Consider the following 14359-nt stretch of genomic DNA (forward strand, 5'->3'; position numbering starts at 1 on the left):
TGAGGGCGATGGGATGTGTGCGGACACAGTATGGGGAGTCGGGGAGATGTGTGAGGAGGGAGTATGGAAAGTGAGAGGGTAAATGTGTGAGGAGACTATTGAGCGGAATAGTGTGAGGAGACAGTATGGGGGGAGAAAAGTGTGAGTGGGCACAGAATAAAGTCTGGGTAATGTGTGTGTGTGTGATGGGGGTGGGGAAGCATGAGGGGGACAGTGTAAGGTAACAGCCATGAGTAGACAGTATGCCAAGGAAGGGGGAGTGTGATGAGGGGGCACAGTATAGAGACGGGGCACAGTATAGAGACTGGGCCCTATAGGGGGGACATAGCGTGAGAGGACAGTGTGAAGAGGGGGCCCAGTATGGTAAGGAGAGGGCAGTGTGTAGAGCATGTACTATAAGAGGGACAGTGTGGGGGTCATATTTTGTGCAGGGAATATAGTGAGGGGCAATTATTTATTCAGGGGCTCAGGGTAGGGCAGATATTTGTATTCAGGAGCATTATAATGACCCTGCTATCTTTAAGGGTGTCATGTTGGGATGTGCTGCAGAAGACCGGAGAAGATGGAAGTCTGCAGAGACGAGCTGTAGATGAGGAAAGTCCTCAAGGGGTCTGGACTAGATGGAGACGAAAAGAAAGAGAACAACTCCAGAGACGTCATCTATCAGGTACCTGGATGTAAATGTTTTTTGTGATACTAATTCTCCTATTTTTATTTCTGTTAGGAGCGTTAAAGGGGTTGTCCAGGTTTGTGATGAGCCTGCAGTTATTCTATGTGACTGCAGACTTCTGACAGTCTGCACTGCACGCTGTCAGGATTCTCTCGTTCCGGCAATTTGCATACATGCGGTCACGTGCCGACTAGACATGCGTGGCTGCACTCAATGAAAATGAATTGAGCGAGGCCGGACACATCTAGTGGGAATGTGGCCAGAAGTATACAAATCTCATACTTGTGCCAGGAAGAATCCCAAAAGTGTGCAGTGCATCGCTGTGAGAATTCAGAAGCCTGAGGTCACATAGAATTTTACTCACTGCCAGCGCCACTCTGACAACTCCTCCTGCCAGGGGAGAAAGACAATGGTAAACAGGCATGGATTGGGGTGTCACCAGGGGCATGGCTATGCTCTGCATGATTGGTCCCTCTTTCTGTTTTTCAAAAGTTGGGAGGTATGCGTTCACTCTGCCAGCACCATTATAATCTATGGCCCCATACCTCAGAATCCCGTTTTGAGGGAGGTTCAGCAGTAAGCCCCGAAGGGACAACTGACCAGGCGGAAGAATGCAGTGTGAATGGGGCCTAAGAAAGTACACTGTGCTGGGAGCCACTTCTTGCTTCCTTTTTTGAATCTCCTAGATGTCCAGTCTCGAATGTCGGCATTTCTACATCTGTCATATCAGAAAAGGCGTGTGTACAGTGCCCATGTGCGGTTGCGTTTTCGCTACGTCAAGTCCCAGTGTCCGCAGCCTCGTGTGCGACCTTAGCTCTGCAATTAGTACTAGTCGCACATCTGGGCCGGGCAAATGGCAGCACTGCCATATTAGGTATTGGCAGGCGCTGTAGTGACGTCACGGTGGGCGGAGTCAGGCGCGGGGTGCAGCGTTAGTCACAGCCGGCTGCAGGAGGTGACAGCGGGCTACGGCAGCTGGGAAATAGCGCGGCTCCGGGTGCGGCCTTCATCGTCACCTGGAGATGGGGGAGAACAGCACGGACAAGGTCAGAACTGGAGCCCGGCGGACCAGGGCTGGTGTGCAGAGAATGTGCCGTCTGCTTGCTGTGTCCTGCACATCCTGGAAGCCTGGTGCTTCTCACATTCATGGACAAGGAGGGGGCTGCACAGTGATCCGACACGTGCGATTTACATGCGACTTGTCTGACATGACATTTTGGAATAATGATGACAAAGCTGTGACTGTTCAGCCCCATTATTATTGTGAGACCATAGTGACTGTGTGATGTGTTTCCTGGGCTCGGACACCCACTTATCAATGGGGTATGACTGACAGATGAGGCCGGATTAACCACTGGGGCCACCATGCGGGCGCCACACGAGCCACAAGCTGTGACACTAGGTTGCTTCTTGGTAATGGCTGGTGGTTGTGCTTCATTCACACTGTCTGATCGGCGTGGGGTGAGCGTGATGACCCCCGGGATAGACGATCCTGTCTGGTGGCAATGCTGGATCTCCGCAGTCCTGACTTGTCACATTCACTAGGAGCCGAGCGCACTTATCATCAGCATTATATACCTGAGGATAGAGGGGCGTCTCCTCATTGGGAAAAGAGGTTTTTCAATCCACCAAAGCGAATTAAAAGCAAAAATACCTTATTATGATTTCATTAAAATAGTAGCACAGGCATAAAAAATATACTGACGCGATTCGAGTCCGGCTGACACTTAATAGTAGATATATCTATCGGACTCGAATCGCGTCAGTATATTTTTTATGCCTGTGCTACTATTTTAATGAAATCATAATAAGGTATTTTTGCTTTTAATTCGCTTTGGTGGATTGAAAAACCTCTTTTCACAACTTTGGACAAAGCTGCCTGACCCCTCACAAGCTCTATCCAGAGTGGATTGTCCAGGACTAGGCTGAACAGCACACGTCTACAGGATGGGGTGAGCTGTATCTACAAAATATTTTAGGCCACGGCCCCACTATCAGTGTTCGGTCAGTATTTTTTCTCTGGAGTGGCAGCCAAAACCAGGAGTGGGTGATAAATGCAGAATTGGTGACTTGTTTCTATTATACCTTTTTCTCTGATTTTTTTTCCTCTCTTGGTTTTGACTCCCACTCCTGAGAAAAAATACTGACCAAATACTGATAGTGGGGCCGTGGCCGTATAGTACTGCTCGGTTGTCACATAAGGTCATTCATTGCCAGTCCACAGGATCAGGGATTCATCTTTGCGGCCATCTCTCAGACTGAGTTCCCTCGATGAGCTCTTGATGATTTTTTGATGCTGCATATTGTATTTTCATGCACAAAAACACAGCTTCTTACTGTTCCAGCAAAAGGAATGAGATTTGTAAGAGCTCCTGCCCACTGTTTTTTTTTTTGTTTTGTTTTTTGGTAGCGCAGTGTGAACAGACCGTGTGTCTGAAATCTGCAACAAGTCAATTTCTCTTTCAGTAAATAAAATGAGTTTTATTTGCATATAATCCAGCAGAGACCAAAAGACTTATTATGAAGATATCAACTAGATATAGCAAATAAGTACATAAAATATAACTTTTATTAATGAAAAGTCTAAAAAGAAATTTATAACATGATGCCCATATGGTGTATCATAAGTAAAAAGATATAAATATCTACGATATAGCTGGACAGAATATCAGGCCCTATTAGGTCCAGCATAAGTAAGAATAATGAAGGTATTCAAGCTATGAAGTCCAAAAAGAGAACCCCACAGATACGCAAAAAAACAAGGTATATCTCACCAAATGCCCATATAGCAATATAGACGGTGATTATACCTATATCTGTGTATACCCATAGACAAAACCAGCCATTATTAAATGGTAAATAAGTATACAAATAGAGCTATGAGGGGCCTTCTATTATCATCCAGGCACTCAATCCTCATAAAACATGGAAACATCTCACCCGGGGTCTTTTTATATATATCTGCTCCCCCTTTACATTCCAGGTGATGAGTTAATCCATGGAACATCCCAAGCCGAGGTATACCTCACCAAATACCCATATAGCAATATATACGGTGATCATACCTATATCTGCATATACCCATAGACATAACAAGCCATTATTAAATGGTAGGTATGTATACAGAAATAGAACTATGAGGAGCCTTCTATTACCATCCAGGCATTTAAATCCTCATAGAACATGGAAACATCTCACCCGGGGTCTTTTTATGTCTGCTCCCCCTTTACATTATAGGTGATCAGTTTGTCCACGGAACATCCCGACGCGTTTCAATCCTTCATCAGGGGTATATAGTTCCTCTTCATTAAGGGTATATCATTCCTCATTCCTGCATTGGTTCATTAATCATATCCTAATGCCTCAAGTGGGTACACATTATGCCCTGCTTTATATGCGTGCGTTAAGCCGCGCTCCTTCATAATTACCGCGCTGACCGTGACGTGTTTCCGGTCCCAGAATACCACACTGCCGGAAGTAAACATCACGCGTTACCATGGGCATGGAACGCACTTCCGGTCCCAGAATACCCCGTTACCGGAAGTCAACGTCACGCGTTCCCATGGATATGGAACGCAAGCGTGCTGCTAGGAAACACGCATCACCTTACCAATACGTGGTGCCGCCTCACGCCATGCTGGAACCCACAGGTTCCTCCCCCATGCGATCCAGCAATCATATTAAGTGGGATAAAGGATTTTCAACAGCGGGAAAAGGCCACCCTCCGTTGTCCACATCTCTATCAAAACAAATACCCCAAATAATAATAATGTGTAAGAAGGCTCTATCTGTTAGTCACCAGAAAAACTGCCTAATTGTCTAAGTAAACACGTACAGTTCTCTCCATAAATTTATACAAATAGATCATGGATTAAAAAGGTTCCCACGGGAACCCCCATGTAACATACCGAAGCATTGCACTTATATGGTCTTTTCTATCTCGATAAAAACCTTTTTAATCCATGATCTATTTGTATAAATTTATGGAGAGAACTGTACGTGTTTACTTAGACAATTAGGCAGTTTTTCTGGTGACTAACAGATAGAGCCTTCTTACACATTATTATTATTTGGGGTATTTGTTTTGATAGAGATGTGGACAACGGAGGGTGGCCTTTTCCCGCTGTTGAAAATCCTTTATCCCACTTAATATGATTGCTGGATCGCATGGGGGAGGAACCTGTGGGTTCCAGCATGGCGTGAGGCGGCACCACGTATTGGTAAGGTGATGCGTGTTTCCTAGCAGCACGCTTGCGTTCCATATCCATGGGAACGCGTGACGTTGACTTCCGGTAACGGGGTATTCTGGGACCGGAAGTGCGTTCCATGCCCATGGTAACGCGTGATGTTTACTTCCGGCAGTGTGGTATTCTGGGACCGGAAATACGTCACGGTCAGCGCGGTAATTATGAAGGAGCGCGGCTTAACGCACGCATATAAAGCAGGGCATAATGTGTACCCACTTGAGGCATTAGGATATGATTAATGAACCAATGCAGGAATGAGGAATGATATACCCTTAATGAAGAGGAACTATATACCCCTGATGAAGGATTGAAACGCGTCGGGATGTTCCGTGGACAAACTGATCACCTATAATGTAAAGGGGGAGCAGACATAAAAAGACCCCGGGTGAGATGTTTCCATGTTCTATGAGGATTTAAATGCCTGGATGGTAATAGAAGGCTCCTCATAGTTCTATTTCTGTATACATACCTACCATTTAATAATGACTTGTTATGTCTATGGGTATATGCAGATATAGGTATGATCACCGTATATATTGCTATATGGGTATTTGGTGAGGTATACCTCGGCTTGGGATGTTCCATGGATTAACTCATCACCTGGAATGTAAAGGGGGAGCAGATATATATAAAAAGACCCCGGGTGAGATGTTTCCATGTTTTATGAGGATTGAGTGCCTGGATGATAATAGAAGGCCCCTCATAGCTCTATTTGATTGTATACTTATTTACCATTTAATAATGGCTGGTTTTGTCTATGGGTATACACAGATATAGGTATAATCACCGTCTATATTGCTATATGGGCATTTGGTGAGATATACCTTGTTTTTTTGCGTATCTGTGGGGTTCTCTTTTTGGACTTCATAGCTTGAATACCTTCATTATTCTTACTTATGCTGGACCTAATAGGGCCTGATATTCTGTCCAGCTATATCGTAGATATTTATATCTTTTTACTTATGATACACCATATGGGCATCATGTTATAAATTTCTTTTTAGACTTTTCATTAATAAAAGTTATATTTTATGTACTTATTTGCTATATCTAGTTGAGTTTTATTTGCAAATTTTCCCCATAGGCTTGAATGATATGAGTAAAATCTACTGATAAAAAAAAAAAAAACCGTGATCCACACATGACTTTATCAATAAAGTTTTATCAAAGCCAAGTAACAGGGAGTTTCCAAAACAAAAGCAGTTTTATTTAAAACATTACGTAAAAAAAGAGACAAAAATTGCAGCGTTAAAATGCATATAAAAAAACACAAGTAATCTACAATGTCAAAAGCTCATTGTGGGATCTCTGCTTGAGATTCCCAAAGATCACTAGAAAGTAGGTCCATGGCTGCAGTGATGAGGAAGATGAAGAAGTCACATGGGCTGACGGACGCCGCACAGCTCCACTTTTGTTACCGTCAGTGACTGTGGCTAGAGCGGAGCTGTGCGCTCTGCACCGCTCCTCCTCCTCACTGCTCCTCTGTAGGGAGGGTGTGGGGCTCAGGACCACAGTTGCCAACTAGACTTTTTTTTTCTGGACAGTTTATCAAAAAATCATTTTTTTTAAAAAAGTTTAATAAATCATTGATTATCAGTTATGCATATCTACAACCCAAAATTCTGATATAAAGACATGAGCTGCATTCATTGTAAAATGATGACAATTACAATCAAAATAATCAGTATAAGTTTCTTCAGCTTCAAAAAAAAATCACAGACACCTCAAATTTTTTTTTTTGACAGACAGGGCAAAAAAATGCCCTATTTGTAGGACTATCCTGGAATTTCTGGACGGTTGGTAACCCTGCTAAGGAGCCGCCTCCTAGTGATTAGTGAGGCCCCCAGGGATCCTATGGAAAGGTGATAAACGTCCATTCTGGGGTGACCCAGGAAAATCCTGTACTACTCTTCCTGTCTGTGAGCTGGGCATTGATCCTGCCTGATCTGGTAATAATGCATCTTATGTCTTGATTTTGGACACTTTCCATAGATGAATTCAGAAAACCTCCGAGAAGATGGTAACATGTACTTCAAATCTGGAGACTTCGAAGCCGCGCTGTCTTGTTACACAAAAGCGCTGAAGCTGTCCACGGATAAGAAGGATGCGGCCGTACTACATAGGAACCGCTCCGCCTGCCACCTGAAGCTGGTACGTACATGACGGAGGACTGTCCGAATGCTGCCACACCACACCCCTACTTTATTTTTTTTTCATCGGATCTAATGAGTAAAATGCCTACAAAAATCGGGCAGCACACACAGGTCACACGTATGTGTGACTATAGGCTATGGGTGTGTAGGGAAATATGGAGCATGCAACCCGACAACACTCAGCTATGCTTATGACTCGTGCTGTGTATCATCAACTGGCATATCCAGCACCATCAGTACCGAGGTGCTCGACAGATCCTTTAAGGGACCTTATTCTACACCACTGTTTTTACAGTACAATAAAACAAAAGTTGCACAGAAGATTGTGTTGCTGTTAGTCAGGTTGTTGGCTTTCAGACCACCAGCACCTATAAGAAAAATCATGTGTCTTCCCAGTTGATGCATACCCTGCATTAATGAGAGCGCTGTGCACACAGCGGAGGCTGGGGATGATGTGATTGCAGTGCAGAGAAGTTATATGACCATACTGGTGGGTACAGCTCTGATCGTAACAGCTTTTACTATTTATGTTATAAAGGAAGGATAATCCAGACCAGCAGACATAGTCTTCTTTATTCAAGTAGGCATCATACAGGGGACGACATTCATGTTAGGCTATGTTCACAGATGTTGTGTTTTTCAGCGTTTTTTGCTGCTGATTTTTATGCAAAATTTTCAGCTGTGTTTTGCAGTACCAACAAAGTCTATGATAAACCAGAATTCTCTGTTCACAGGGTTTTTTTTTGTGTATTTAGTGCCTCGGTTGGGGTTTGGGAAAATAGAACATGTCACTTCTTTCAGCGTTTTTCACTCATAGGAAGTAATGGGTGGTGAAAAACGCTGAAAAAACAAACCAAAATTTGCATCAGCGTTTTTGATGGCAAAATAGAATGGGGTTCTTTTTTTTCACAGAACTTTATATACATGCATTCAATAGAGACAGAAGGACAGTGAAGAAAACGCATCAAAAAATGCAGCAAAACCTACATTTTTGACGCAGCTGGTTTCCTGCCAGAGATCAGTTTTGCTGCAGATTTGTGACGTAAAAAAACCAACATGTGTGAACATAGCCTTAAAATCAAAGATGGCATTTACGCGTTTCAGTTGCATGAAACATGTAGATGTCAGCCTAGAGCTATTCATGTTGTCCTACCACCATCACCGTTATGACTGTGTCATAGATCCCTATGGAAGTGGGGCTGCCCTGTGAGATTAGTGATCAGCCGGTCTGCTATTGTCCAGAATTGATGGCAGTTACGGTATATAGATGTCTGTGTTTTACAGGAGGATTACGCAAAGGCAGAAGAAGACGCATCAAAAGGTAAGTGGAAGTGAAGTATTACAAATGTGCGTACTGTGGGTTCACACCATGTCATTCTGTATCCTGTTTTTCCCGATGGCCTTATGTTTGCACCAAAACCATCATCTTCTGTTCTGGTTTTTTTTTTTTTTTTTTTCCTTGGAAACCCACAACTAACTTTTCGTCCTTACACAATCTTCTCGTCATATTCTGTACTGTTGGTTTCTTGAGCTTTGGAAATTTCTCTGGGACGTGTCCATGGACAGTTTCGCTAACAGTAGTTTATTCTTTTCACAGCGATTGAGGTGGATGGAGGTGACGTGAAGGCTTTGTTCAGGCGCAGTCAAGCCTTGGAGAAGCTAGGCAAATTAGACCAGGCCATACTTGACCTTCGGAGATGTCTCACTCTGGAACCCAAAAATAAAGTGTTTCAGGACTCTGTGAGGAACTTAGGAGTCCGGACACAGGAGAAGGTATTCCGTTTACAGACACACACTTTCTTTATGAAAAAGAATAATCATTTATTTTACATTTATTAAAATGGGTTATCCTGTCTATTATGAAAAAAAGCTTAAAGTGCTAGGTCCACCTCGTACATTTATAGCATATCCTGTGGCTATGCCGTACATGTATTATAGATGTGAGTCCCACAATATGTTGCAAATATGCGTTAAGTGTACGAAGTGGAAATACACTCTTAAAGGGGTTACTTTTAAAAGGGTTTATAATACGCTCCCTCATCATTACAAAGCCTGTCCTGTTAGGCTGAACAAGACGAGACCACCCTATCACTGACTGACGTGGGTCACTACAACTATGTTGTAATAGCTTTAACTATAGTTTTTTAGAAAACAAAAATCTGTATTGAAACCACTGCCCCTATGGGTGGTGATATCTGCTATTTCTTTTCAGCAGTGTTGGTTTCTTTTTATCTCGGCTCATTTATATCAGGGCTATGAGCAGTGACTACAGCTTGGATGCAAGGGAGTCTTTGGCTATCATCCACACCACAGAGGTTTTTAAGTCATTGAAAAACTACTCAATTTTCAAATGGAAACTGCTTCAGGAAAGGCTCCTTTTTTGGTAGAGTTTTTCTTTTCATGAAACAGTTTTCAAGAGGTTTTTTTTGTTTTTTTTTTCTGAAGGGTTTTTGGAAGCCCTTGGATTTGACGGTACCTAGCTTGGAGCGGAGTCCATCATGATCCGCTTCTAAAAGTACATGCACGTGGATCGTTTTGAGGAGCGGTTCTGCTCCAAATAATGTGTGAAAAACTGTTTTTATTTATTTCTATTGTAAAACCAGCAACTTGTTCATGCATTCCGTTTTGTTTTTTTTTGAGTATTTTTCTTCTGGTGGGAGAGAAGAACAGGGATGTCATTTCTTTGAAGCGCCTCTTGATGGATTCCGTCCAAACTAGGCACTGTCCAATCAAAATTCTGCAAAAAGAAAAAAACTTTTAGGAAAAACCCTCCAAAAACACTTGAAAAATCCTACAAAACCACTTCAGGAAACAAAATAACTCCTCAAAAATCACCCCAGAGAAGGAGCGTTTCCTGAACTTGTTTCCACTAGAAAACTTGTCGTTTTTCATGTCTTGTCTTTAAAAAAAAAAAAAAAAACACCTGTGTGCACATAGCCTTAAAAGTCATACCCATTTCCTTTCCCCCACCAAGCGTTTTTCAAAAGCACTCTCAAACTCATCACATGAACAGCATTGAAATGAGTAGGACACTTTTTGGAGTCGCTTTTGAGGAGTACCAATCTTGGAGCAGATCCACTACTCCAAAACCTGTTTGTGAAAACCTCCTAAGCTGTAAATTACGTCTGATTTCATCATAATCTCAGTTGTTCTACATAGACACTATAAGTAAGTTTTTGCTTTTTCTAATAAATCTTAAAATGATTTTCTACAGGTGCGGCTCATGTCCTCTACCGACTCTCGTGTGGACCAGATGTTTTATATTTTGCTCGATCCTGAAGAGAAAGATGTTGATAAGCAACAGAAGGTAGTGATCGATTGGGAGGTGATGTGAGGTCCTGCTGCCCTAGGAGGATACTAAATTATATGTATACTTTTGCAGGCAGCACAAAATTTAGTAGTCTTGGCTCGAGAAGACGCTGGAGCAGAGAAGATATTTAAGAGTGATGGGGTCCGTCTTCTGCAGCGGATGCTAGAAACGAAAAAATCAGACATGATGCTGGCGGCTTTGAGGACACTGGTCGGACTCTGCGCTGGTCACCAGACTCGAGTAAGATTTCAAGCTGAATTATAAGACTCTGAGAACGGGCAGCTGTCATTTATTTTTTTAATTTTTTTGCACAATGTTTTGGGAAAATTAAAAAATAACTGAAAAAACAGATTTTCAGTTGTAATTGCGTAGTATTTGGAGCTTCCAAAGGTACACAGTATTTAGTCTACACAAGCATTAAACTTTGTGACTTCTAAGATCTATTACAGTTTTGGCAAACACTGAAAGAAACCGCAGTCTGCTATTGTGAAAGTATAATTCATATTCCATGAGTGACTCTACCATCAGGCCCGGATTCATCATTTTGTATTTTTTAAGTGACTTTTCTTGTCTTTAGGTGTTTGTCATTTTTTTGCTGCAAATTCTTCAAGATAGCGCATAGGGAGTAATTAATTTTGCACTAAATCAAAGTTTTTGTTTTTATATGCCAAAAAGTCATAAGATCCTTTAAATTGTCGTAGGTTAGTTTTCAGCTGTGCAAAAATAAAATTAGATTGTGTACCACACGGGGTACACCAGTGCACTAAAATTTGGCAACATTTTGAAAAATCGCTAATGATGAATTAGGCTAAAAACATTTGGCTAAGGGAAACCACAACCATAATGCCGAACAATAAAGAAACGGTAAAGTTAACTTAACCAAAAGTGCAAATTAAATAAGGCACAAACATAAGTCTCCATTAAAACCATTTTTGCTGCAGAAAAAAAGGTGCAAAGATGTTGATGAATCTGAGCCTTGGGGTGGCGTTACTCTATTCAATTTAATGCAGCAGTGTAAGGAACTGCTCCATAAAAAATATCAGAACATGTGGGCTGAGTCGTGCTGCCCGAACCGGACACGGGAAGCGTTATTGCAGTGGAGGTCAGTAATGATGCGTCTTGGTGACCTATATATGTGTTTATAGGGAGAGACCTGTCAGTCTAGGGGAGTAAGAACTGCTTCAGACTAGTCATCATCCCCAGTAGTGATGAGTGCAAGTTCTCGTAACTCCAGTTTGCCGAGGGTGCTCGGGTATGCACCGAGTATCGCGGGTGCTCGAGTGACATGTTCGAGTCTCTGCGGCCGCATGTTTCTCTGCTGTTAGCCACAAAACATGCATGAATTGCCCAAGTATGTCAGTCAGTCCCCGCATATTTTGTGGCTGTCTAACAGCCGTGAAACATGTGGCCATGGGGACTCGGAACATGTCACTCGAGCACCCACGATACTCGGTGCATATCCGAGCACCCAATGCAAACTCAAGTAACGAGCACTTGCGCTCAAGACTAGTCGCCAGCTGTCTTTTCAGAGTATGTTTTATCTGAAACATTGTTGCATTTGGGAATAAACTCTACACTGCTGCAATAGCCTCTGACTCCTGCTGCCCGTGATTTGGGCGGGATGAATCTCCCATCAGCTTCCTTTTTAAGATATCTACTATATAATCGGCTTATCCCGTCTGTCTGTCTGTCTGTCCGTCCGTCCAGGAAATCCCGCATCGCTGCTTGGTCCGGCCGTGGCCAATCAGCGACGCGGGATTTCAGAACAAGATGGCGGCCGTTAGCGGCTCATCTGCCGCACGGAGGTCATCTCCCGGCTGCTCGCAGCAGAAGTACCCCGACCGGCGGCCTAGGCAGCGCCGCTCCCCGGTCCTCCCTTCACACTTGCCGTCGGGAGATCAGCGGCCCTAGCCGCTGATCTCCCGATGGTAGCCGCATGGAGGTCAGCGGCATTGCAGCCGGGAGATGACTGGCACAGGCAGCGCCACTCCCCGGTCCTCACTAACACTGCTCGCTGATTGGTCGCAGCCGCAACCAATCAGCAATATTGGCGCGAAATTTAAAACACCGCTGTCGCAACGAGCGCAGTCCGACCGCGAATTGGCGCCGAATTTGAAACACGCTTCGCTGATTGGTCGCGGCCGGGCGGCCGCGACCAATCAGCGATATTGGCGCGAAATTTAAAACACCGCTTCTCTGGTCGCGGCCGGCCGCGACCAATCAGTGACTGGCGCAGCCCGGCCCCGAATTGGCGCCGGATTTGAAACACGCAGGCCATCATCGGGAGATCAGCGGCGACGCAGCCAGGAGATGACCGGTGCTAGCCTCTCATCTCCCGGCTGCTCGCAGCAGAAGTACCCAGACCGGCGGCCTCGCTCCCCGGTCCTCCCTTCACACTTGCCACGTGGTCAGCGATGTTGTCACAAGCAGTATTGACAACATGACGTAATTACAAAATTCATTAGGGACCCCGGGGGGATACATTGGGGGGTTAATTTAAAGTAGTGCCCATTTAAACACTGCTTCGCTGATTATTCGCGCCCGGTCGGCCGCATACATATTCTAGAATACCTGATGCGTTAGAATCGGACCACCATCTAGTAGTTAATAAATGTCCCCTACATCACAGCTTGGTTATTCTGAAGATTTTTACTGAAGTGTAAAGTGCTATATTAGTATGTTCACACGTTGCCAGTGTGAACCAGATTAACCGCATCCACCCTTGCCAGAATCCAGAATGTGGGGCTGTGTATCTAGAAGAACCAGACCAAGTTATATGTAGAAATCAGTCAGCTCATTCTGGTCAATATTTTCCATTAAAATTTGCAAACCAAAGCCAGGCATGGAACTGACGGAGAGAAATATGATAATGGGAAGAGTCCCACCTCTTCTGTGTTTTGGGTCCTTGTCTGGAATTGTCCTACAAATACTAGTACAGAATGGAAATGGTTCTAAAGAGTGATTTCTCTTCTGTTGATTGTTTAACTGTAAAGTTTAGTGTTGTAATTCAGTGTTATAGTAGACAAGTGATCTGTAAGCAAATACTTCTTATAAACGCTCACTCCACACGAGTGTATACTATGTTATACTATGTGGCAGTGCTGGTCAGCATGTTTTCATTCTTATACCGATATGGCATGAGAAAAAAATCGCAGCATGCTGTGAGTTGCAGAGAAAATTGTATCGTACTCATCCATTCAAATCTATGAGTGCGTAGAAAACATCGGACTGCACTTGGATGACATCTAAGTGCAGTCCAATTTCCGCAGCCTCACAGAATGGAAAAGATGGAGACATATTTTTTTTCTCCATCTTCTCCTCATCTGAGAGGATTGCATTACACTAAGCGGACACTTGATTCATCCTTTACATAATCGATCTGATTTTCTCGGAAGAGAGAATCATCGCTCGTGTGACCATAGCCTAAAGTTGTATATGCAGCTCGAGATTTTACTGCTGATTGAAGTTTGCACTTATTTATTTATTTATTTTACTCACTTATATAGCGCCATTAATTCCGCAGCGCTTTACAGACATGATCACTGCCCCCATTGGGGCTCACAATCTACATGCCCTATCAGTATGTCTTTGGAGTGTGGGAGGAAACTGGAGAACCTGGAGGAAACCCACACAAACACAGGGAGAACATACAAACTCCTTGCAGATGTTGTCCTTGGTGGGATTTGATCCCAGGACCCCCAACGCTGCAAAGCTGCAGTGCTACCCACTGAGCCACCGTGCTGTACTTAATGCATTTATTTCCATTAATATATAACATCTTCAGTATAGCAGCTCTTTAGGCCATGTTGTAGTATGTGTACACACTACAGAAATATGACATTCTAATATAGGAGTGCTAAAATAAACTGTATTATGTGTCGTCAGATTTATTATATATTGAGGATGTGAGGAAGAAATATCTGCAGAATAGTCGGACATATGAAGAAGTGTATTATTAGATCCGATAGATATGGGCATA

At 43.4% G+C, this 14359-nt stretch overlaps 1 protein-coding gene across 3 annotated transcripts in view; it reads left to right on the plus strand.

Moving 5' to 3' along the window:
- The first annotated feature begins 1542 nt into the window (after nucleotides 1–1542).
- The window catches only part of UNC45A (unc-45 myosin chaperone A), a 32258-nt gene continuing 19441 nt past the window's right edge, over nucleotides 1543–14359 (plus strand). For 2 of the 3 annotated variants that reach the window (XR_012251306.1, XM_073653194.1), the window contains exons 1-6: nucleotides 1543–1716; nucleotides 6910–7068; nucleotides 8355–8391; nucleotides 8668–8843; nucleotides 10285–10377; nucleotides 10453–10620. Coding sequence is in view for 2 of the 3 variants with exons in the window: in XM_073653194.1 (XP_073509295.1) it covers nucleotides 1693–1716; nucleotides 6910–7068; nucleotides 8355–8391; nucleotides 8668–8843; nucleotides 10285–10377; nucleotides 10453–10620 (657 nt within the window). In the remaining variant the exon portion in view is untranslated. Of the gene's footprint in view, nucleotides 1717–6662; nucleotides 6780–6909; nucleotides 7069–8354; nucleotides 8392–8667; nucleotides 8844–10284; nucleotides 10378–10452; nucleotides 10621–14359 lie in introns of all 3 variants that reach the window. The other variant, XM_073653195.1, reaches the window with a different exon arrangement.

This window comes from Phyllobates terribilis, unplaced genomic scaffold (assembly GCF_046119375.1).
Source record: "Phyllobates terribilis strain yellow unplaced genomic scaffold, ASM4611937v1 Scaffold_11__3_contigs__length_659146591, whole genome shotgun sequence".
NCBI lineage: Eukaryota > Metazoa > Chordata > Amphibia > Anura > Dendrobatidae > Phyllobates > Phyllobates terribilis.